This window comes from Ictidomys tridecemlineatus, chromosome 1, assembly GCF_052094955.1.
Source record: "Ictidomys tridecemlineatus isolate mIctTri1 chromosome 1, mIctTri1.hap1, whole genome shotgun sequence".
In the NCBI taxonomy this organism is placed as follows: domain Eukaryota; kingdom Metazoa; phylum Chordata; class Mammalia; order Rodentia; family Sciuridae; genus Ictidomys; species Ictidomys tridecemlineatus.
This window is the reverse complement of record NC_135477.1, coordinates 99267535-99293877: the sequence shown is the minus strand read 5'-3', so window position 1 is coordinate 99293877 and position 26343 is coordinate 99267535. Positions and strand designations below refer to the sequence as shown.

The window sequence follows — 26343 nt, the reverse complement described above, 5'->3', positions numbered from 1 at the left end:
CTCTCATCTTCAGGCTCCTTTGGAAATTGCCTCATCTGAAGAAATACCTCTCCTGTAGGTCAGATCCTCTTTCTGGCATAGTTCACTTGTGGTGACTTACACAACACAAGATTATGAAACTCAATGCTTCTAAAACTCAGGACAACTTTGAATTGTTAGTCCCTTTTGAAGACAAGCTATAGTGTGTGGTAGTGTCAGTTCAATACTCCATCATAGCTTGCCTTCAACCCTGCACAATGCTGCAGCTTCTACTTGAACAGATGTTGATCTAAGGAGTACTCTCTCCAAAACCTTTAGGCCCTGCATCTCATAACTTTATCACCAGGAAAGACCTACTGACATATCATCTGTGGACATTCATCAGTCCTAGAGGCTTGCACACTTCTGTAATAATATGGAGCTCAGATATCCTTCATGCAGAAATACATAGTCAGAAGTGACTTTCTCTAGTGCCAAGAAAGAACTGAAAAGATCACAAAGAGAATTTCCCTGTAAGTGGGGGAAGAGTAACTCTCACAATCGTTGGTACATTTTAAGGCAGTCCAGGAAGCTATTATACAGTTAACTATGGTACCACTAGGGCTGCCCTGTAGACTAGTATCTCAATTGTCAAAAGTGAGCATTGCTGTGAGAATTATTTGTGGGATTAGAGATCCACCTGTGTAGTAGTAGCCATAAGCAGGACCAGGAGAAGACTGCAGGGGTTGTCAAAACCAAATTAGAACCCCTGTCCTGTAGATATGGATACCTTAGAACTAGATATGCAAGAACAATGGTGCTGCTATACAATTGTACATAAAGGAAACTCAGCCTTCAACCTGTTTAAGACTGGTGACAAACAATTAGCAAATAGGGTCAAATCCAGGAATAAATCCATCCTTCTTGAGGCTGTGCTCTGAAAAGGAATGGCTTTACACAATAGGGGAAAAGATAACATTATTTGCCATTTGATAAGATGCTCAAAACCAGAAACCCTTTGTAATCACCTGAGAAATAAATCTGACAGTTAGAACCTGGTAACTAGAAAAATATGCCCATTATTACCAAGGAAAACCTTCACAGAAATTCATGACTCATTTCTAAATTTTAAATTCTTTGTATGCTAGGTGAGAAATTTTCAGATCATAGCTAAGTTATGCAACCTAGATCTTTCCTGACTCACTGCTTATTAGATTCTGAGAAACAAAGGGATGCTATACCTGCAACACCTGAAATTTAATGCCATTAGAGCAACCAATACCTCAAAAATGGTAATATTTAAGAAGCAAATAGACTGTCAGAGGGCATCACTAATTAATTTATTATTTATCTATTAGTAAACCAAAAGAAAATACTGTATTTTTTCCTTTGGTTGTGAAAGCTCTGAAGAAAAAAAAAAAAGCACGACCCCTAGTTTCTGGTTCTACTAGTTGTAGAAACCAATCATATGGTCAAAGAGATCCTGTTCATTCATCAAAGTAAAGTAGACAGAACCTTTCACCTCCACTTGTTGTTGTAGAGGGCTGAGATACATATAGAAGGATTGTAATGGGCTTCCCATTCTTAAATTATGTATCTTGATTCAGTTTTCTGAGCAGCTATAATATCAATCTTTTTCTCAAAGTGTACAGGGATGTTAAAAATTTCAAGCCTTTGTAAAGCTGAGACTATCTATGAGATTGTATTATCATGAGACACAATCAACCTGTTCTCAGTATAAAAGTTTTGCATACTCAGAACTTTGCCCTCAGTCAGAGAAGGAACTGTAAGAAGTTGGCCATGGGATTAAATAATCTGACAGCAGAATTGGGAGTTTTCTTCCTCTTTCTCTCTCAGAGAAGAATTTTTTAAACAATATCTTCATTTTATTTTTATGTGGTGTTGAGGATCGAACCCAGTGCCTCATGCATGCTAGGAGAGTGTTCTACCACTGAGCCACAACCCCAGCCCTCAGAGAATTTTTTTCCCTACAGTGTAGGGAATTTCGAAATATTCCAGATGTATTAAATACTATCATATAAATTCACAATAATATATATGCTAAGAGAAATTAGACAAAATTAGAGAAACTACAAATTATAAATATCAAATTAGAGAAATATAACAGGAGTCCTCATGCTGCCATTACCTCATCAAAATGAAGTGTCCCACTTAGAGGACTGAGATTATCCTTAGCTTTCTCGTCTACAGTCCACCGAAGTCGGACAGCGCCCTTTCCCCCTGGGGACCGGACAACTGTCAATGTCACATATGAATTGTCATCAGATAACAGGGAATCATTGACCATTATCTGAAAGAAAGAAAATCCAGTAACACAAAAAGAATAACAGAAGAAACAAACAGAATCTTCTTTTCACGATGACTGCAGTTTTCAAATTTAGAATTCTATTCATGAAATGTTACAATCATGGCAGAGAAAAATATTTCACCCCACTTCCTATCCTTCTTAGACACTCAACAACATGGCATTTCCCATCTTCTCTTGCAACTATATGGAGCCACTGAATTCTTGTGAGTAGATTATATCCAGGAGCAACATATGCTGCTGACACTCTGGCCATAAACTTCCACACAATCCTCCATATTCTCTCTTTTCCCATGTGTCAGGTGAATAGAGAGGATGCCTAGGACCTAGATGAGAGATAGAAGGAGTCTGATACCTGAGTTATCAGTTAAAGACAAGATATCCATAACAATTAGCCAACTAGGAATACTGGCATAGGACTCTTGTATAAAGAATAACATTATGGGAAGGAACCAAGATTTAGGGTTTTTTTTGTAAAGGTGTTCAGGCTCCCCACATAATACAGACTTCAAACTGTCCTCTCAATTATCTGCAATTTACCTACTTTAGTAAAAAGAGGTTTTTAGTTAAAAGAGGTTTAACTTGATTTAAAGAGAGGAGATTTGATACATTAATTTGCCAGTATTTTTTTACACAAGTCCTTATTAAAATAAGTAATTCAAATGAATTATACATGTTAACTCAGTGAAATAAAGTCTGAATTGAACCAACAATATCCACCTGCAGTGCAAATGCAAAATAACACAATGCTTCCATTTTTAAGGCAGATACAAACTTAACAAACATGAAATATAGGTTGGTTGGTTGGTTTTCCATGAGACTTAGCATTCAAACCAATAATAGAGATTTGGAGCTAACTGATATGTGTTGAATTTCCATTATTTGTCAGTTCTTCATACACTTTGCTTTTTTTAAGATTCACAGAAACTCAGAAATCAGATGTGTATGCATATTTGGCAAAAAGGGGGCCTGGAAAGTAGTTTGATATTTAGACTCATATTTACTAAGAAAGAAAAAAGAAAAGAATCCATTATAAACCAATTGTATACCTGTGATGGTTTTGATTCCACAGATATAGCATTAGATTGGGTTTCATATGTAGATTTCTGTAGATCTCTGATATTCCTAGTGTCTTGGCATATATACTGCATTATTCTATGAGCAGCTTATTAACTTTGACACATTAATACTAATCTTTCCTCAATCTTCAGTTCTCAGTCTAATCTGTGGCACAATTAATGCTAACAGAATGTTTACTGTGTGTGAAATGTTGTATGTTTATATACATGTTAAAAGATAAACTCCATGTTACTGGGGACTTTCTCAATAAAAAAGATGGGAAAGCAGCTGGAAAGAGCTGCCAAGAAGCTATTCATTCTACACAATAAAAATAGCAACTGACACTTAGTGTAAAGAAAGCCCAGGTAAATCAACTCATTTACTCCACATAACAGTTATGAGGAATTATACACTGCAGACTGAATAACCTGAATCTCACTTGTGAATCTCAAGACAAATTAGAAATTTAAGGCTATTTCGATAAGATATTATTTCCAGGCATGATTCAATTAGGTATAGAGCACAAAAGTTTATGTTAGCAGTTAAGATAAAATGAATAAGCAAAAATTACTTATGAATAGTAGCATAACTTTATTTTCCATATAGGGAAGAGAAACTTAACGCAATATCCAACATCCAACTCCAAAAGTGTGATGAACTCCAAAGCAAAAACATTAAGGTTTTACCACCTGAAGATTTCAACACTAAACCTGAAATTTTAAACCTAAGCTCATAAGCTAATAGAGGAATTTTATAAAAAATTAAGTTACTTATTCATACATATTAAAATATGCAAAGAATACCATGTGTTTGAAAATACACAAAATATTAATGCTGTCTCTCTTAGGATACTAATATTATGGAAAATTTTACTCTCCTCTTTAAATTTGTTTTATTTTTTTCAGACTTTTAATGCTGTCTGAGAGATAATCACAGCTATTCTTTTGCCAATCCATCACTCCTTGGAAACACTTGTGCAGTTTTTTGCCAAGGAAGAAAGAGAGTTTCATGGGGCCACAGCAAAATTGTGCTCTGTTCCTTTTATAGTTCCTATTTCCTAATGAAATTGAAATTTCATTGACCAAATCATTAGGTAATTATTAAGCTCTATTTTAATTCTGGAGCGTATGAAAAGCCCAGCTCTGAGAGATAAGTTGTAGGTCTAGCCTTTCATGCGCAGGACAGTAAAGACAAGGGGCAGTCAAGCAGTTTAATCACTGAAAATTATCCACAATGATCAAATATAAATGATTAAATAAAGGGAGTGATGACATATGTAATCAGAAAAGTTGCTAAGTATATGGGGACTATTTAAGGATCTTTATGAATATTTCATCTGGGAATTTCCTTTAAAAGATAAAATCATAATAATTATGGCCCAGAGATCATGTAATAATAATTATGATAGAGTTATAGTACTTTCAGATGTGGTGATACTTTAATATTAGTTGCCAAGCTACGCCACACAAATATTTCATTCTTATGATTAATCAATCATAAGAAGCTTTTTTCCCTCCCTCAGCAGATGAACCAATAATAAGTGAACTCCCTCTTTCAGGTCTTGGAAGAAAACAGCCAAGTGAGAAGTGAGAAGTGAGAGGGAAGAACATGACAGCATACCAGAACTGAGGGAAATTTCCCTCATCAACTAAACCCATCCTGGGATACCACATTCAGGCCATGACAGTCCTGTTATGTGGCCAGGATGGTGATCTGTAGAATAGACAGAAAATAAAAGGTATGGACAAAAAGTACTTCTTGGTCTAGTATACTCAATAAATAGGAAATCGCATTCCCTCTGTAATTGTCTGGTGTTAGGAGCCCACATTATATCAAGCTGTATGTATATGTTGGAGGATTGGCCCCTAAATTAAGAGCAAACTCAAAAGATCATTGAAGAGAGATTTGTAAAGGAAGAGTAATGAAGAATTTCAAAACAAAAGTAACAGACACTTTTCTACTTAAAACTATATGAGAATTTCACACTTCCCTGATATATTTAACTTACAGTCTGTTTTTCAAATCCAAATACTCCAAGTGGAGAATCATTCTGTGGAATAATCACAGTTACCACAACATCATCCCCCAGTCTGCCACCTCCAGCCACATGGATTAAGGAAATATTGAACATCTCCATGAGTTCAACCTCAGCATCATCAATTATGGTGATTTGTATCACTGCAGTAACCTACCAAAAAAGGAAGAAAACGAGAGAGGAAGAGAAAAATAGAGATAGGAAGGGAGAGAGGGAGAGGAGGGGAAGAAAATATTGCAATAATTTTTCATTATATATATTTCAATAGAAACTTAGAAACATGACACAAAAGAAAAAAGCAATAATTTTGCCTGTTAGATTTGTAATACTTTTAAAATCATGATATTTATAGTAGTTGAAAGTCAGAAATTTACGAAGTCTGCTATTTTTAAGATAAAACATTATAAATGTAATAAAATATAGTATATTTACAGATAGAAAAAACAAGCACTTCTTAATCTTGAAAAAATATTATAAATGCTATGAATGCTCTAACAACTATTGTACAAACATAAAACCTAGTGTGCTTTGTTTTATTACATGAAAGCAAATGAAACAATGAAAAATATCATTGACTTCTGCAATTCATATAAATTCTATTGATTTCAAATACATATATATTTTTAATGTAGGGGAAAAGAAAAGCAGAAAGAAAGGCCAAATTTGATTTTTGGGTTTTTTTTAAGATTTTTTAAAAATCAGGATTTAATTAAATTTCTCTGAGTTTATGTTAAAAGTTTTATAAACTTATAAATAAACTTGGTTCACCTTGTGATTTCCCTAGTGGTCATAAACCTATACTAGGTATATATTCAATATTTAAAGTCTCTTTTTGTATGCCACAGGTAAATTCCAATACTTTGATATAGATCTTTACCAGAAAATGAAGTTTTCTACCTAAAACCTTTAATTTAACAACAAGGAGAAGCAAGAAATCTGGATGTCACACTCAGATAAACGAAAGCTTAAACAAAATCAAATGCTAAAATGGAAGCGCATTAAAATGTGTGCACCTCAAATTGGTACTGCAGGATATAGACTGTCTTCCATATTGATGTGGACTTAAAGGATCAGGATGATACTAAGGATGTTGGAAAATGATGAGACTTCAACTATGTGCTCAGAATTATTACTGATGACGTAACTAAAGTTGGAAGGTTGCTTTGGTGAAAAATCAATTTTTAGTTTCTGCTTTTAATGTAAAAATCTCATGTACTTAACATTTCCTCCTCCATGTTAATAGGAAATGATGCAAAGTTCTAAATCTCATAATAGAAAACAAAAACTCACGATTTCAAAAACATTAACTATAATAGGTCTCTATGTGTAGAAAAATGTAGATTTGCATGCTTACCTTTTAACAGAATTTCCTGAGCCCCTAGGGGCAACCAATAAGTTTATGAATACTATGCAGATTTGTCAAGGCAAGAATAAAGCTACCTATAAATTCTGCTATATGAAGTTACTAATATTTTCATGGTTGTGCATATGCCTTTTCCACTTTTTCATGGAAAATATTATAAAGATATCTCATTCTTATATATTACAAAACACCCAATTTAGAAAATTTACAATACTTTGGGAATATTTTGTAATTTTTAAGCTTGGTAGACCTAAGTCTAGAATGTCATTAATTTTTCAGGTTTTAATAAAATAAAGGAAGTTTGGGACATTAATTTAATATTTAAAATTTTTATTGGAAATTCTAAATTAAAATATGCACTTATAAACATTAAGAAATAAATAGAGGAGGTGAGGTTGTGGCTCAGTGGTACAGTGCTTGCCTAGCATGCATGAGATATGGGTTCAATCCTCAGCACCACATAAAAATAAAATAAAAGATATTGTGAAAAGATTGTCCTTAACCTTTATTAAAAATAAGAAATAGAATAAAAGCATTTGTGATCATAAATACAGTCAAGTTCATCACGTAGGTTTTTATATACTGCAGGCACCTCTAAGTCAATCATTATCCTGTTTTAGAATTTTTGGTTTTTAATTGGAATCAGGTGGGGAAATTCAAAAAAGGGTGAGCTAGGCACAGTGCCTATAATCCCAGAGGTTCAGGAGGCTGAGACAGGAGGATCATGAGTTCAAAGCAAGCCTCAGCAACATAGGGAGGCACTAAGCAAGTCAGTGAGACCCTGTCTCTAAAAAAAAAAAAAAATACAAAATAGAGCTGGAGGTATGGCTCAATGGCCAAGTGCCCCTGAGTTCAATCCCCAGTATTAAAAAAAAAAAAAAAGGTGTAATTCTTGCTTCTTAAATTTCTCTTCCTAGGCCCACATTTATTAATAATATCTGTGTTTGACTTGATACAGAAACATTCAGAGTTATAATACAACTGGCAATCATTATTGCATGCTCATTTGGTAGATAACCTATAAAATTATTGAAGAAGAATCAAAAAATACTAACATGTTCATGAAAAACTTACTTGCCCATCTGCAAATTCAAGAATCCCTTGAGATGGATTAAAGTCTTCCAGGCCAGCAGTGCCTGGTATTGCTTTCCAATAAACATTTACTGTCTCGAAACTTCCAGCCAGCCGGACTACAGGAACCTGAAGAACGTTCAAGGGTGGAGGCACCTCATGAGCAGTAATAACTCCACCAACATCCTTGAATAAAGAACACATGTTGAAAAGTAAGACAAAAGGGGCAACTATCCTAAATCATCATCTTGTAACTTTTTTGCTTCCACTTATATCTCATACTTCACTCTTCAAATTATAAGTTAATAGAACGGAAGTAGGCATGACAGGTCTTTAGAACTTTTACTCTGAAATTTCACAAAAAAATAAACTTGATGAATCCTTTGAGCTGGTCAAAGAGAACTAAGAATTAATTTGAAAGACAAATTTGGCTGTTCATCTATTTTAAAATACCTACAAGCAAAGCCAATTGTTTTGCAGAAAATACAAAAACACTGAACAAATCATCAGGGATGAGCTTCTACATTACTATAAATATATGAAATTCAACTCACCCTAGTAACATGAAATATAAAAATTCCTCTGGGATCATCATTTTCCTCAATCGTTATCTCAGCTGTTTCCATTCCTGGTCTCTGTACACTTGGCTGCTCTGCAGAGAAGTCAGAGTTCACCAGGTTTACCTCAGTGATGATGATGATAAATCCTTCTTCCAACTCAGGAGCATCATCCTGGGAGGTGGGGTAAAAGAAAAAGTGCTTTTCTGTTTTTGGTTGTGTTTGTGAGGTAAGGTCTCACTATGTAGAGCATACTAGTCTTGAGCTCCTGGGCCCAAGAAATTTTCCTGCCTCAATCTCCCTTGTAGCTAGGACTACAAGAATTAGCAAGGATGGTAGAATATGATAGACATCATCACCCAAAGTACACGAATTGGTGTCAATTGGTATACTTTATATACAATCAGAGATATGAAAAATTATGCTGTATATATGTAATAAGAATTGTAATGCATTCTGCTGTCATTTATTTTTAAAAAAACAATTACAAAAAGAATAAACCATCACTCCCAGCTAATTTTGAAAGAAAAATATTTAATTTGCATTGGAAACTTGATATTTTTCAGTAGAGAACAAATGAGTTCATCTACATGAATGGGCAGCTCTATCACACACAAAAAGATTCATACTCAACTGTATACATTCTCACTGACAACTTCAGGATCCATGGGATGTTCAAGATTAAAGGCAATGTTTCTATGGAATGCTCATTCTCATTAGCAAATAAATAAGTTTTCAAAACCTATCCCACAAATTTTATTGTTGAGGTACCAGGGATTGAACCCAGGGACACTTAACCATTGAGTCACATCCCCAGCCCTTTTTTAAAAATGTTTAATTTTGAGACAGGGTCTCACTAAGTTGCCTAGGGCCTCACTAAATTGCTGAGGCTGGCTTTGAATTTACAATCTTCCTGCCTCGGCCTTCCAAGCTACTAAGATTACTGGTGTGCACCACCATGCCTGACTTATCCCTCAATTTTAACATGTATTTAATATGCCTTTCATATATAATATTCTAAGAGAAGTTTAGTGAATTTTGCTTTTCCTTTAAAAATGAAAGTTCTAGACCTGTAAATCTAGATGTAATACTATATTTAATTCATTCTTAAAGGTTTTTATATTATTTTTGAACATGGAATAAAATTTCAAAACATAAAAAGAAAACATGTAGCAAGGGAAAGGAAACCACCTTCCTACACTATTCCTGTATCTTTCCCAGACCATCCTCTTCAGAAGTCACCACTAGCAGGAAAACTAATGACATTTACTAATAATATAGACATTTATAATAATCAACATATAGCGCTATTAATATCACAATGTACTATTTATTAATACCTTAGTTGATTTAAGTGCATAGTGTTTGGAATCAAACCTGCCACATGTTAGGCAAGTGTCCTGCCACTGAGCTATATTTCCAGCCCCAATAATTATAACATTAATACAACTATTGCCACTTTCAGTTTTTTTGTGTGCATCATTATAGATTTTTCCGCATATTCTCTCTCTCTCTCTCTCTCTCTCTCTCTCTCTTTCAATATGTAAATATAGATATACAGAGCAAAAACTAGACCTAAGCCATCTGAATATTAATCTGGATTCAAGTAATTGTACTCTGAAATGAAATTATTCCCCTATCAAACCAACAATAAAAATAACTAAATTGTTTCATTTTTTCAGATATTAGTTTAAAGCAACTAAACAATCAACATAATAGTACAGACAATCAGGCAAATAATTAATCCAAATACAATGTTTCAAAGTTCATTCAAATTTGTCATTTTTGTAAGCTAGTTATAAAATATTTATTTATTCATATTAAATATTTACTCAGGTGGAAAAATTACATTTTCTTTACTAAAAGGATCATTAAAAATGATTTTTACCTGTAAGAACAACACAATTTTACATTGAAAAGCATTTTTTTTTCTTTTCTAGCATATTTATTGCCATCCATACTTACTGGCAAAATGGCAACATTCACATGAGTTTCTTTTATATTTTCTTTCATTATTATTGTTGTTTCTTGCAGTACATAATCTTCATTTTCAATAGCTTGATTATTTGTGTGTAGCGAGAAATTGGGTTTCGCCTTCAAGTGAATGGCAATGTCCCCAAAGAACCCTTTATCTCGAACAATGTACAACTGCAGATTGGTGATGTTCTCTAGGAGACAAACATGCTTCTAGTCAGTATGCTTTTTTGTTTGCTGTCAATGTTGTTTCAAGTACTCACAGTGGAATGTTCTGCACTATCCTTTTAAACAGGTAAGCAAACAAGTAAAACAAATACAGTACATACTCCCAAGGAGTATTCTGTGCTTTGTCTCCATTGTCCCCAAAATTGTGCTGAAAATCACCATCCATTCCTAGCATTCTGTCTAATCCCTCAGCTCTGATTCCACATGTAGCTTCCTGTGTTGTACGTGTCATACTGAAATTGCTGAAAGTCTTTGGGAAGTGCATATGTAAAGTTGAACAGAGGTTATATATTTAAAAGATTCTTGAAAATAAATAGTGAGATACATGAAGACATCATTTAATGACTAATCATTAGAATAAGAGTGATCCATGGGATGTTCAAGATTAAAGGCAATGTTTCTGTGGAATGCTCATTCTGAGCATATACTGAAGTTCATATACTGAGGTGTCTCTCTCAAGGTTCAAAGTATTTCACAACACCTACACTTTATTTCATTTCTTAAATTTTTTAAAAATTCATTTGTCATATAAAATGCGGTAAAAATGCCTGTCAATATTCACCTGCAGGTCTATGAATTTCTAATGACTAATGCTGTGTCTTTCTTTCCAAATTCCACAGTGAGATTCCTGGCAATTGCTAGGTATTTCAAAAATGTGTGTTAAATAAAAAAATAAATGGCTTATTTTATCATAAGTCTATTGTTTCAATTCTGAACGCATGGAAATATAAGACCCAGAAAATACTACATGTCATTTTTTTCCCATCAACTCTTCCAATGAAAGATATTTGAAAGTTGGATATCCACACTGTTATCTGAAAATGTTAGAATCATCTCATAGTGTATTCTAAATACATGCTATGTTTAACCCTTTTTAAAAATACATCAAATGACCTTCATCCATAAAATTATATTTATCCAACAATACAAATAGTTATTTAGGTGAAGATTTCAGCACTTAAAAGAAAAATAACAAGGACTGACCAATGTACACTTCACAGGATAAAATTTTTTCTCACTAATCTTTTGGGTTAAGCAATTTATACATTGATACGATGTGCTTCTCACTATGTTGTCAGTGCACCATACAACTACTAAAAATGTAGAGAGAAAATATGAGTGAGGAAAACAAACAATGAAGAGAAACTCAAATAAAAAACAGTTACCTCTATTGCAATGACTTCACTAAACTGTTAACATTTTTACCATGATAGTATATCTTTAAAAATTGAAAGTATTTTTAAAAACCTTATTGCTAAGTAGTCACATGATCATAAAATTTGAAGAACAAAAATGGCTATGACTTGTCAAATTGGAAAAGTCATATAAAAATACAAATTTGCATTTTTGTAAACATCAAAAGTAAATTCACTTTTTACTAAAGCCTGAAAAATATGTAACTGAATTTACCTTTAGGCTCTGCTACTCTGGTGAAGAGAGACTTGGCATGCCAGCCCACGAGGCCATAGGGAGAGTCACTGGGCAGAGTAGTTATCACGGACTTGTTTCTTTTCTGATCAATAGTAGCACCTTTTGATGGGTCCTCAACCCCTTCTGTGGCAATTCGGGTTAGTGTTATGGTCACAACCTCTGATAACTCTGGTATATCATCAGCAAGAACAGTTAGAGTAATTGTAGACAGTGCCTGGCCTTCAGTAAATGAAATCTAAAATTTTAGAGAAAGATTTTATTTATCCTGTCATTATCACTTTGCAGTAAGGATATTAAAAAGTTTGATTTTCTTTCAATTATGATACAATTTAACAAAGAGTTTAGCAACAATATGTTATTATACAAATAAATAGCTTTTACATTAAAAATAAGAATGATAGGAAAAAGAAAAAGTAAACCATCTCTAAACCTAAGCTAATAAATCATATAGTCAAGTTGTCATATCCTGGAGCCTATATTTCTTTCTAATTTAGTGTACAAAGTCTTTCTGAAAATCTGCTAGATAACACATGTAAAGTTCTATAAAAATAAAAGAAGGCGGCATGCCAGCTTAAACATTGTTCTCTATAGAATTTTTGTCAGGATTGCTACTCCAGATAGAAGCAACACTTAACAATGAATCAACCGAAGGAAAGAGAGAGAGAGAGAAAGGGAGGGAAGAAGAGTAAGAGAGGGCCTAGAGAGGGAGAGAGGGGGGTAGAGAGGGAGAGAGATAGAGAGAGAGAGAGAGAGAGAGAGAGAGAGAGAGAGAGAGAAACACAAATCATAGCATCTCTCTCCTTCTCTGTCTCCATTGTCTAAGGAGACAGATCCTAATTTGCTAAAAGGCATCTGAAGTCCCTGTTGACCAGAATTCTGTCAGCTTCTTGAATGCTATTTCCCATTATGCCCACCTCATACCCACTCTCCAACAATATGGCTACAAACCACAATTATTCAAATTGGTATTACAAGCCTATGCATCTACCCCTGTGACGTGCACCTTGCCACTCAGGGAAGGCACTGGAAGATATAAACCCAAGAGCTTTATTAATAAAATCAGGAGTGAGAAAACTACTGCCTACTGGCCAAATCCATTTTTCATAAATGAAGTTTTATTGGAATACAGCCAAGCTTATTCAATTGCATGCTGTCTATGACTGCCTACATTGTCTACTTTATATCATCTAGCACAACTGTGCAACAAAGGCAAACTAGTTGTGAGCGAGAACAGATGGCTAAGAAAGCCTAAAATATTTACTATCTATCCTTTACAGAAAAAAGTTCTTATTCCTGAGTAAAATAATTAATTATTTCAATAATATAGCATACATTTTGGGTAATACTATGCACTAAATTACAAATAATTGTATTCATGCTTTTATATGAAATCTTAATTGGAAATATGTAATTCAGAAATACGACTTAGAGTCTTAGTAGCTTGCATGAAGTAAATATGAAATTCAATGGAATTTGCTATAACATTCCTTTTTTAAAGTTTTTTTATAATATTTTTTAATTGTAGATGGACACAGTATCTTTATTTTATTTATTTTTATGTGGTGCTGAGGATCGAACCCAGTGCCTCACACTTGCTAGGCAAGCGCTCTACCACTGAGCCACAACCCTAGCCCTGCTATAACATTCTTAATACACTGAAATTCCACTCACTTTTCAAAATAAATGAAACTAGAAATGTGGACTATAATAATCAATTTTCCTTTTGGGGGATATTGCCATAAAAGTTTTTTAAAAATAATTCTTCAGAGAAGCATTTGGGCAAAACAAAACAAAAAACTTGACTAATCTATAAAACCCAAGGCAAACCAAGGAGACAACCCATCTTGCACATCAGACAAGAGGCTTCCTGAAACCTCTTTCTGTGAGTCATCTACTTCTGTGGCCATCCTGATTCCACTCTTGCACCTGAGCTCCAAATTTATACTGTCCTCCAGTTAATGCTAATGTGATCCTCTACCCACATCTCTTCTTGGGACATACAACCCCACAGCTGCTGGGAACAATAGCATATATGCTCCTCATTGGGAATGGTCCTTACATGCAGCAAATGTCTCACCCAAGATTATGCCCCACTAGAAGGTGGCATGAAGTAAAGAACTACAAAAATGGGGAAGTCAATGGTCCAGCCCTAAAATTGGAATGACTCCAAAGGATCAGCTGGACTGCAGAACTCTCCCACAGGATCAACTTCAATTATAACTGCCCATAGATCAACTTCTCCCCCTCCACTTTCTTCTCTTCCTCTTTTTCTTATGAATGCAACTCAAATAAACCTTCTGCCCATGGTTCCCAACCTCTATCATTATACAACATTGATATACCTTTTCCAGAAGGTTGATTATTTTACCCAGGCTTATTCTTACTTACCAGCCTCCCCCCCATTTTATCTAAACATTAATAACATGTTTCCATCCACAGTTTGGGTGGCTTTATCTTTCTGACAATGTAATACTAAAAATTTGATATATTGAACCTCAAGAGGGATAACTATTCACAGATAATTTGGGTTTTGTAGAAAAAAGGAACAATAACCATAGCAACAAAACTAACCTCAAATTGTATTTCTCTCTGTGGTAATTTGTAAGAATTCAGTGTTGACATTTCATCACTGAGGCAGGATCTGGTCTCATATATGAACAGTAATCATAATTTGTATGTGTCTTCTACAATTTTTGAACATTACATACCACTCCTGAGGTAGGAAATATATCATCAATACTTCCATCAGCTTCCCATGCTACAGTTATACGGCCATATGTGCCTTTTAAGCGCTCAACATTCAAGGTTACCAGGCTATCTTGCTCCATTTCTTCTATTTGCTTAAATAATGAATTCTGAAAAATACACCAAAAAGTCACAAGGATTGACTTGAAATCACCTAAATATAGTCTTTTCTTAATTTCATGTTATTATGCTTTTGTAGATTTCATGGTAATAAGCAATGTGAAACAGTAAATTAAAATAACAGTTAAAAAATAGTAAAGTAAGAATGACTATGATTTTAATTTTAAACATACAGGTTTAAGTAAATAAAATACTAGTCAATAAAGATTTAATTTTATAGGATTATTTTTATTTTTGTTCTATATTTTTCAAATTTTGTTGAGTGAACATATTATTAATTTGATAATCAGAAAGCATGTTCTTTTATAAAATAGTACTTATAACATGTAAAAAGTTTGTAGAATGGAAAGGACATGGAGTCAGGTGAGCAAGAAGCCTTTCCCCCAGAGTAAGGTCTGGTAATCCCTCTAGGTCTGTTCTTCCTAATGGTAAAATGTGTTGGACTTTCAAGGTCTCCAGCTCCCACCCCAGTGCAGCACATCATAAGAATGAAGGTGCTCCTTCCAATCATTTGCAAATGTAACTTTATGCTTAAATTCACATCCTCTAACCTATTTCTGTTCATGGTGTTTCATATCTACCTCACAAACCTTACAACTATTTTACCAGACAGAAATCTTCCTTTGCTTTATATTAGAATTTCTTTCTTCTCACCTATGCTTCCTAGACTCTTACCATTTTTCCAAATTAATTTGTACCTCTGTGACTTAATATTCTTCACTGAACACACAACAGAAGATCTCTTGCCAGCCATTTAATGAAATTTCCTTCAAATGAATATTTAGATAATCCCTTCTTACAATATATCCTTGGCTTCTCAAGGGTAATAAGAAAAAAATATGGAGTTTTAAAGATTTTTTTCTTTCCAGTAAGATTTTTCATGTCTTTTTACTATGATAATCTGAAAAGAGACTCCCCCATTAATTTCTTAAAGCTTATGAAAGCTTCTATTTAGAATGCTAATTTCAGTAAAGATCCTATCCTACAGTAATACTTCACACAGCATTTTAACAAATTGTTACAGATGTTATAGAGTAATAAAATCTTGCTCAAGGCAAACATTCCTGAAGAAAATGCCTTGATTTTAAAATATGCATATAATTTATTCAGAAAAGACAATGCCTTTTTAAAAGAAAAAAAAAATCCTCTCTGGCTCTATATTTTCCATAAAGGAAGGTTAGTTAAATGAAGTCTTCATGCATCCAGAAATATTCAAGATATTCTTGTCATCTATTACACCTCATCTTGAAAGGAGACTGTCCAAACAAAAAAGAGCTGTGTTGAGAAATTCTGAAAGGACTAAAAGAATCCAGGGTACTTACCTTGGCATGGTGAAACCACAGTGATTTAGTGTCTCTAGGCAATTTTGAAACAAGGTTCCTAAAGTGGAATCTACCGTGCCCATACAATTGAGGATAGTCTGTGCTCTCTATCTGCAGAACAGCTTCAAGGTAAGAAGATGGACATACGCTGCAGAACATGAGGGTTCTTGTCCCAGTAATGCAGCTCTGCTCTACATACTTGTCTGTTGTCCTGCAAAGGCTGTGGAAATGTTCTGTACCCCTCCACATGCAATGACATGATCTTACATCCCCCAAACTTGCTCCTCTCACAGTTGTTCATATCTTGGGGAAGGGTAAATTCATGCTTCCCATAGCTCTGCTTATTTGCTGAATTACTGCAATAGTCTCCACACTCCTGTGGGAGTGTCCTTCCCACTCACAGTATGTGTTCAATATTATAGTCAGAGCATTCTTTTTACAATGAATCAGGTCACACATTTCTTCTACCCTAACCCCTCCAAAGGCTTCTAAGAGGGCAAACTCAGTACGATGCTAAATAAGGGACTTGTGTACAACAATATTGACATAGCAGTCCTGATTATTGTCCCTAAAAAGGCCAGCTCACAGGCTGGTCCTCAGCTAGTGTTTGGGAATATGAATTTTGGGAGGGTTCCCACCATTCTCAGAACTTCTGTTTTTGGTACTGGAGGATGAACTCGAGGATACTTTACCACTGATCTATGCCCCAAACCCTTGTATTTTTTATTTCTAGAGAGGATCTCCAGGAGAATCTTTGTCTTTTGATCTTCCTGCCTTAATCTCCTGAGAGAATGATAAGATATGCACCACCACACCCTTCTCTATTCCCAGAGCTCTCAAGTTGCTCCCTGTGCCCAAGCTATTTGTACAAATAATGTGATTAACTAACATCTGTTTTCCTTCTGGAAGTGTAGAATTTTGGTATGTGCCAGGCAGATGGTAACTACATGACCAACTGCCAATTAAAACTTTGGGCACTGAGTCTCTAGTGAGCCTCTGGTTGGCAAAATTCCACATGTTGTAACAACTGGATGCTATGGAAATGAGTATGTCCTGTGAGACTCTGCTGGGAGGGGATTCTTGACAGTTTACACCTGGTTTCCTCTGACTTCACCCATGAGCATTTCCCCATGGAGAATTTTGAGTTTGTATCCTTTGCTTTCATGAATCATAGCTATGAGTATGATTCAACACTAAGTATATGAGTGCTCCCAGTGAATCATCAAAACTATGGATGGTCTTGGGATCACAGACCCCTGACTAGCCTCCTGGACCTATCTCCCCCTCCTACATTGACTGTAGCCAGTGACTTCCTTGTTGCTCTATAAGGACAAGAGGGCACTGCAGGCCTCTCCTCTTGGTGATGGGTCCCTGTCTGAACTGTTACTACCCCAGATATCAATATAATTCAATTTTCAACCCCTCCAGGCCTATGCCCTTCTGTAACTCCATACAGCCCTTCCTGACCATTCTATTTTATATTTCCTATATACAACCCACACCCCTTCTTTCATGCTCCATATGCCTTCTCTGCCAGATGCTTCTCAACAGCACTAGCACCGTCAGATATAGTACATGTTTTATTGTATCTTTGTCTATTGTCAGTGTCTCCTTGATCCCCTCTAGGATAATGAAGGTAGAGATTTTTATTGTTGCATTCTCTGACATCTTTAACATCTGGCAGAATATCCAGAACATAGTGTTTATTAAATATCTGCTGCATTTATGGAATAAATGAAAACCAACTGATCAGGTTTGTTGCCCAGTTCTGGTCAATGAGAGATAAGAAGTTTTTGAGAGGCTTTGGAAATTTATTCTTTAATCAAAATGGGATATAAAGTATCTTTCTGTCCCCAACTGGACATGAATAAAAAGCAGTAGCCCAAATAATAATATCAGTTTTCAAACAACCAATGAAGGATCCATTTTGAACTAACAAAGTAGAGATTGATAGCAATCTATTGATTGCTATTGGTAGCAATCTATTGACACAGTACAATTTCCAACTGCTTTCTCTGTGGACATGCTCTTAACATTTAAGCTAATATAAATTAAGTTTTCCTTATATGTAGAAGATTTCAGAGGAAGAGAGATAATAGCTGTAGATATAACTCTAGTTCAAAAGTCAGAATACACCTAACAAATATAATACATGATGCAACATAAATGGCTGTTCTTTTGCTCACTGGCAAAAGCTGATAAAGGCTGTGTGTGGAATATATCTAAAAAGATTAGCATGGCTGGTTTTCCTCAAGACAAGACATCTGCATGTGTGCAATGCACATATAGTTATATCTCTCTTCCATCCTCCCCACAATAATAAAATTTTATGTGATATGTATGACATAACACAGTGTATAGTGTATTAAAGAGTCTATCTCATCATTGCCCTCTGGTTAAAAGGCTAACAGCAGAGCCAAACTCCTGGACCAAGAACAATTAATTTCAAATTGAAATAAAAAGAATAACTACAAAAAAAATTAGGACAAGTTGATCCAGAGGCCCCATTGTGTAAGACAGCAAATTCCAAGATGCCAGCAGAATTCACCTTAGAATGCAGAATGGGGGATAAAGCCATGGCAAAGGAAAAGAGAAAGGCTGCAGGGAGTATGACTCACTCACCAGGTGCAGAAAAGTCCTAATTTATAAATGAGAATGAACAAATCACTTTGACTTGTGAGTATAAAATCCTTAGTATCATTACCTGAGCAAATCCAACAACTCCATAGGCATCATCATTAGACAGAATAGTTATTTTCACATAGCCATTGCTACCAATCTCTGCTCCACCTTTGGGATTTTTAAGCTGAACTTTGAAGGATTCTTCTTCTTCTGGAACTACATCATCAAGAATATTTACTGCTATTGTAGCTTCTCTGTCCCCAGGTTCAAATATCAGTTCACCTGAACTAGCATAAGAAGCGTACATAAAATAAGTTAACGACAACAAATTTAAAATACACACATACTAGATTACTCATGAAACACATTACATTGAGTAATATTAAAGTTTTGGAAGAATAACATTTCATAAATAAAGTTTTAATTAAAATTATGTATATAGTATTGAAGAACTTCATAGAATTCATATTAGAGATATGGATAACATCTCTATTTCTGGTTTAAAATAGCTGTTCTATTTTATATATTCCTCAGTCATTGAGACTTAGAAATCTGATGCCATATGAAATTTTAGTGAGCATACAGACACCTAGCATAAGTGTTGGACCTACCTAGGAATAAAGTCAGACTGGCTGGAGATGTAGGCCAGCTCATACATGTGTGACTGGGCAGCTCCCACAACAGCAATTAAATTCTTGCTTGAATTAAGGGACTTTACTGTAACAGAATATGCATCCTGAGCAGAAGGTGCTTCCAGAACAAATGAGAACTGATTCAGCTCTGAATTCCAGCAGTAAAGAGCAGACCCTTCTTGGCCAAGTACAAGTATGTGGACTGCAACAAAGAAAGAAAAGGCATCTGGGGTGAAAAGTGAACTCTTTCATACTGTCTCCCCGATTTCCAAAGCAAAACTTTTCCTAAAGTTCCACTTGGACATCTCAAATTAAGTAAATATAATGCCATTTCTAAAAGTACCTAAATATAAATAATAATTTATGAGTGCTGTGGAATTATCAATCCAGCTGGACAATGCACCCACATGCATTTAAGAGAAATGAAAACATTGTCTGGTAGCACTCACATGGGTTTTGTATTCTTAAATCTATCTCAATATCTATTTATAAGTACTTTTTAAAATATATATATATTTTTAGTTGTAGTTGAAAACAATATCTTTATTTTTATTTTTCTGTGGTGTGAGGATGGAACCCAGTGCCTCATACATGCTAGGCTAGTGCTCTACCACTGAGCCACAACCACAGCTCCTATAAGTAATTTTTTTTAAGTAAAAAAATCCATAATCACACCAGTAAATGTTTTAATTTTTATATTTTCCTCTCTAGTCACTATATTAATTTATATCTGACAGTTATAAATAGTAAAAAAAATTGTATAAAAAAATCTAACTTAAGAATTTTATCCCATATTTATAGTTTTACACAGGATTATATGTTTATATGTTGCTGTGTAGTATATAAATTCATAATTTTAATGCATAGATAATAATATGTAGGGTTGATCTTCAAGATATATTTAATAATTTCCCTACATTGGCTATCTGTTGTTTTACATTTCATTTTCAATATTAAGACAGAATTTTTATTATTTCAATAGATAAATTATTCAAGGTTATTAGGCCAAAGTGTATGAACAAATTCATGACTCCTAAAGTATATTTTGCCAATGCTTTTTGAAATGTTATCAGAAAAGTGTATTTTTATTAAATTCAAAGCAATGGCACACATTAGTATCTACAGAAGTTGGGAAGGAAGAAGGCATACATGTTATATATAATACTAAACAATCTTGAGGCTTAATACTGGCCAATGTGGGTAGGGGGTCCATATAGAAACATCCAAATTCCATCACTTAGAGAAACTCAATGGATCATAAACTCCCAAATAAAACTGATTGAGTGTTAAAATAGCACATGGGACCAGAAAGCATGACGGTCTTCTAAACTGTTAGCCCATAAGTTATAGTGGCAAACCCCATAACCTTACTGCTACATATCAAGAACTACTGACCATATTTGTTTACATCAATTAATTTAAGTACTATTATAGTTTGTAAAGTTGTGTAAAAGACTAAGAAAAGTCTTATTAACACACATGAATCTTTAACTATCCATATATTTTGCATAAAGCTTTATAAAACTGGAGATATTCAGAAAAAAATAAAACTCAAATGGATCTGAAAGCCCTCAAATTTAGCTGACACAGTCTCAACCAAGATCAAAACTAGAGTGATCTGAGCACCACTGATTTTGGTTCTCCACCTTCATAGATATTCCCTATTCACTTCTCAATTGGATTGGTATGAATAGGAAACAAGTTGATAATGAGATGTTCACATTAAAAATATGGGTGCTCAAATCTACTTACAGATACTCTTCAACTTGTAATGAAATTATGTCCTGATAAATCCATAATAAGTTGAGAATAGCATCAGTCAAAATGCATTCAATACTGTTAACCCACTGAACATCACAGCTTAGATTAACCTGCTTTAAATGTGCTCATAAAAAGCCTCCAGTTGGGCAAAATCATCTAACACAGAGTCTATTTTATAATTAAATATTGAATGTCTCATATAACTAGTTGACTACAGTACACCGCACAGAATGCAATCTCTGCTGTTTGCACCGTGATTATGGGGCCAACTGGAAGCTGCACTCCTTGCTGCTGCCCAGCATTGCAATCATGCTGCATATCACTAGCCTTGGAAAAGGTCAAATTTCAAAATATACAGTATGGATTTGATTGAATATATATCACTTTCACACCATCATCAAGTCAAAAACGGAAAATCCTAAGCACAGCCATTTTAAGTCAAGGGTCATCTATATATACATATAATGAGTATTTCCTCAGAAAGTAAACATTTGTAACATTTCAAAAGCATGAAATTGGGTCAGAGAATTGATAACAAAAAATCTTAAATCTCTACTCTGGTACATGGAAGTGTAACTAGTACTCATACTCTTCCATTTAGCAAAACAATAAAAAAAAAAGGCAAAAGTTATCTCAAAGAAAGCCAACCAGACAAGACAGTTTAAGAAGTGTAGATAAAGAGAAGTTTGAGTACTGAATGGTAGAAAGTAAGTATTCTTAACATTTACAGATGTGAGACTTTAAGAATGAAGACAGTAAGAGACAGTGTGGCCAGGAAGAGCTACAGAGGGAGCAGCAACATCAGGAGAGAACTGAGTTCCAGCGTAAAGAGAAGGGAAGATTTTGAGGAAGGTCTGAGATAACAGTCTATCTGTTCCACAGGGCCTTATGGGAGCATGTGGAGAGTTGAGGGAGGTGGGACTGGGCATCTTGCCTAGACATCAGGGTTCCTGTGGTCTACAGGATGTACAGACCAAATGAGGATGAAAGTCTCTTCACCTCCATGTGCCCTGGACTTCTCATGAAGACTAAACAGAGATGAAGAGAGCAACCATTTATTCCAGATGATTTCCAAAAAGGATGATGTCCAGAGGTCATAATTTTGGTGAAGCTAACAGTTGGGGGACTAAGAAAGGAGGGTTAAGGGGCCTTCCAAGCAGTATACAGAGCTTTGAGGTTTAAGTGAGATTTAAAAGGGGGGGGATGCTAAATAGGCCCTGGAACATAATAAACATTCAGTTTTTAAAGGCTATCGATTTCCTTATGTTCTGAATCCCTTACCCACGTATACTCTTTTACCAGCCCTTTAAAAAGTGGAGTTCAACAAGGTTCAGTTTGAGTTCTTTTTCTCATACTACGTAGTCTCTTTCTAGACCATTCTCTCTCAGCCTATACTAAAATGATCCTCTGCACTTAGTGACTTCCATTGTTTATCTGTGACTAAGGATTCTCTTCTAAACTCCAACCAGTAATATTTACTCAAAGGCATCTCAAACTCAACATATCCCAACCAAATTCATTATCTTTGCCCCAGAAAGGCCCAGTCCTCCCCCATGTCACCCCCATGATAGTTGTTGTATCATGTTTCCATTACCTGCAGAAATGAAGGCTCTTGACAACCTCTCTCTCACCTACCCCAAACATCTTGCTGACCATCAACTCTTCCGGATTTCACTCATGAGATATCTGAATCAATCTACTCCACCTGCATCACCAACTTATTTTCCACCTGCATCACCTACCACTTTCCAAGCTAGCTCTAGTCTAAAGTATGTGTCTCCAGAGTGTCTTCAAATACTTTTTCTTAGTAGCCTCTAAGTTTTTCTACCATGACAGCAAAAAGCTCCCCTTTAAAACAAACACACAGTCTCTCTCTCTCTCTCTCTCTCTCTCTCTCTCTCTCTCTCTCTCTCTCTCCCTCCCTCCCTCCCTCCCCATCCCTCTCTAACTTGTCTCCCTATATTTCTTCATCACCTTCTCATAAAAAGTACCCCAATACATCTAGAAGAAAGACAAAACTCTTTCAAGTCCCCATATGATTTATCTGTTTAATCTTTGGTCACACCCCACACTACTGTCTTCTCCCTGCCTGTTTTGGGTCACACTGGTCTTCCTGGTCCTTCCCTCAAAGCACCACTCACCATCACCACCTGACCTCTGTACATGCTGCTGCCTTTGCCTGGAGCCCATCTCATGCTCAATTCTTTGTCTCATGAACTCTTACTCAACCTATAGTTCTCAGCTAAATAATTCTTCACTAAGAAAGTTTTCTGGTTCTCTCTTTAGACCAGGTCAGTTTTTTCCCCATTTTGTATTATGAAAGTACAATATCCCATTCTTTTTATCTGTTTATGGATAGAAAATTGTGTGCTACATATGATGTCTCTCTTCCCTACTATGTGCTAAACTTCTTCAGGATAAGGACAGACTATATATAATTTTGCTTACCCTTGTTTCCCTAGGTTCTGCCTCTGTGCTTGGCACATAATTGGCATGTAAAATACATCTATTAACTAATAAAGAAGAGAAGGGTAAAGGGGAATATGAGTTTATATGTCCTTGCAGTCTTTGTTATATTCATTCTTCCCCTTCCATATAAAGAACTCAATCACTACCCAATAATCTCTGTCAAGTCATTAATCAGAATAAAATATATGATCCTCACAGTCATGGCAGCAATCTAATATTTTTAATAAAATATTTGACACATACAAAATAAGAAAGCCCCCGAACATTCTTTAATGCATAATTTCAGCTTTCAGGGGATCTATAATAAGCCTCTCTAAATAATTACCTACAATCTTTTCATACTTCCACAACCTCAAGTCACAGAAACAAAAGAAATAAAGAGACCTCACAATGGGTCCCTTAATAAACCTCTGGCAGAATTTCCCACAAATTCTTTTAGAAAGTTTGCCTATTATATTTTTAAAAAATCTTTAAAGGCAATTCTATAACTTTAATTAATGGCCCATTCAGGCAGCACACTTCATCCTTAATTTATTAGACAACTATTTTCAATAATAATAAGTGCCTCAAGTAGACACAGTTAAGCCATTTGAAAACTTGAGGTATAAGAGAAGCAAAAATTAAAAGGCACAAAATTAAGGGACAACTGAAAAAAGACAAACAAGTATATGATGAAAGAAACATAATTTATTCAGCAAATCCATACTGAGCAAACAAGAAAATCAATCAAGCTGTGTATCATAAGAGAGTGCAGCAACACAGGACTTGCATCAGTGTGTGGACAATGTAAAGAGATAATCTGAGGAGGGGATAAGGAGAAAACAGGCAGGCACAGGATTTTGACAGCAGAATGAAGACAAGTCTAGAGACCTAAAAGCCATGCCATAGTCTAGATGGAGAGTGGCGGGGTCTGGGAGAATATATCATGGATGCAAGGCTGAGGAGGAAGAAGTAAGTGGAAAACACGGAAACGAGATGCAGTGACGTGTGTGTGTGTGTGTGTGTGTGTGTGTGTGTGTGTGTGTATGTGTGTGTGTGTGTATATATATATATATATATATATATATATATATATATATATATATATATATATATATAGAAATGAGAGGTAAATAAGCTGTGATTCCTGGTCAGTGTTGAGGTGACTTAGGGTGACAGTCACAAAGCCTAACAGAGAAAAAAGCAGTCAGGCACCTAAGAGAAAAACTGCAAATATAGACTGTCTCCTATATTTGCACCAAATCCTCCAGTCTTCTCAATATGCTTTACTTTATACGTTTTAACGTTTGTGAGTTAGATTATCCTCAAAAATCAATATCTCTGAAATCCAACCCTCTAACAATCTCTCTATCCATTATTCAATAGTGTCTTCATATTTTTTATTGCTTCTCTACTCAGACATTAAGACTATGAAGTTAGGGAATTCTTCACATCTACATAACAATGACTTATATATAATATTTAATTAGTAAAAGTGTGCTGTTTCATTCATATGGAATTGGTATGTCTCAATCCAACAGCAGGACTGTGATTCATTTGGACTAGCCTGTGTAGCCCCTTGGGCTTGGCTTCCAAGTTCCTCTGGGCACCTCAGCAGCATACATGATGATTCACCAACTGTGTGTTCTCCCTGTGCTGTTGACACCTTCCCTAAAGGCAACCTGACCAGCTCACATGGCAACTGGACTCAGCTGCTTCTCTTTCTCTACAGCCTGCCCAAGTGATTCCTCCAGACAGCAGATATACTACACATATATCCAACTTTCTGACTTTTCAAAAAATCCTTAAATGCTAATATTTCCTCTCTTCTTATATATACTTTCATATTTAAATATATATATATTTAATGTCATTTTCATTTTCTCTAAATAAAAGAGACAAGAGACAAAAGAAGTATCCTATCTTTCTTCTTCATTAACATTTTCCCCTATATTTTACTCACTTATTCTCAAGGAGCCTTTTGAAATTCTAGGACTTCTGGAAAGATTGTTGTACAGATATTGATTTTATACTCTTTTTAAAATACCCAGTCTCTGGAATGTGACAATTTTATGTCTAATTCAATGAGATTCAAATAATCCTGTTTCACACTGCCTTTAGGATGACTAGTTAGCAGTTGAAAAGTCCTTACCTATTCCAGAGGCTGGTGTGAAGGAATGAATTCTGTTAACGGTAGGAAAATCCAGGGATTGGAAATATCTGAAAGAAGACTGTCCTATCTCCCAGAGGAAAATATCAATGGAATTCTGATCTCCTACAACAATAGAGTAATAATCAAATCTTGAAGTAAAAGTTACAGAAAGAAAATGGCAAAATTGCCTAGTAAGACTACAACAAAATGGTAATTCTAATTTAAGAAACAAATTTCATATGAATCCATTTAGTTCAACAAAAACATAACATTTTAAATAATGTTTCAAATGTCTTTGCATTTACCACACAAAGTATATATTGTCCATGATCCAAACCATAAAGAAAGAAAAGAAGCAAAATATTTTCTTTTTTTTAACATTGTTGAAATTTTATCTAAATTTTTGGTAAGCAAAAGAAATCATATTCTTATTTAGAAAACATTTTTGAAACAATATTGTCAAAAGTTGCTGAACACTTTTTATTAGTACTATAAATTATTCATGACACCCCAAACATATTCAGATAAAAAGTTACCTG

At 34.9% G+C, this 26343-nt stretch overlaps 1 protein-coding gene across 8 annotated transcripts in view; it reads right to left on the bottom strand.

The window, feature by feature from the left end:
- Positions 1-26343, bottom strand: part of Adgrv1 (adhesion G protein-coupled receptor V1) — a 545344-nt gene that overhangs the window by 361910 nt on the left and 157091 nt on the right. For all 8 annotated transcript variants that reach the window (XM_078044879.1, XM_078044892.1, XM_078044896.1 and 5 more), the window contains 10 exons: positions 25805-25927; positions 19423-19645; positions 18894-19098; positions 14711-14857; positions 11982-12237; positions 10335-10537; positions 8367-8543; positions 7816-7998; positions 5352-5531; positions 2108-2269 (listed from right to left, as the gene is read on the bottom strand). In XM_078044879.1, the coding sequence (XP_077901005.1) occupies positions 2108-2269; positions 5352-5531; positions 7816-7998; positions 8367-8543; positions 10335-10537; positions 11982-12237; positions 14711-14857; positions 18894-19098; positions 19423-19645; positions 25805-25927 (1859 nt within the window). The remainder of the gene's footprint in view (positions 1-2107; positions 2270-5351; positions 5532-7815; positions 7999-8366; positions 8544-10334; positions 10538-11981; positions 12238-14710; positions 14858-18893; positions 19099-19422; positions 19646-25804; positions 25928-26343) is intronic.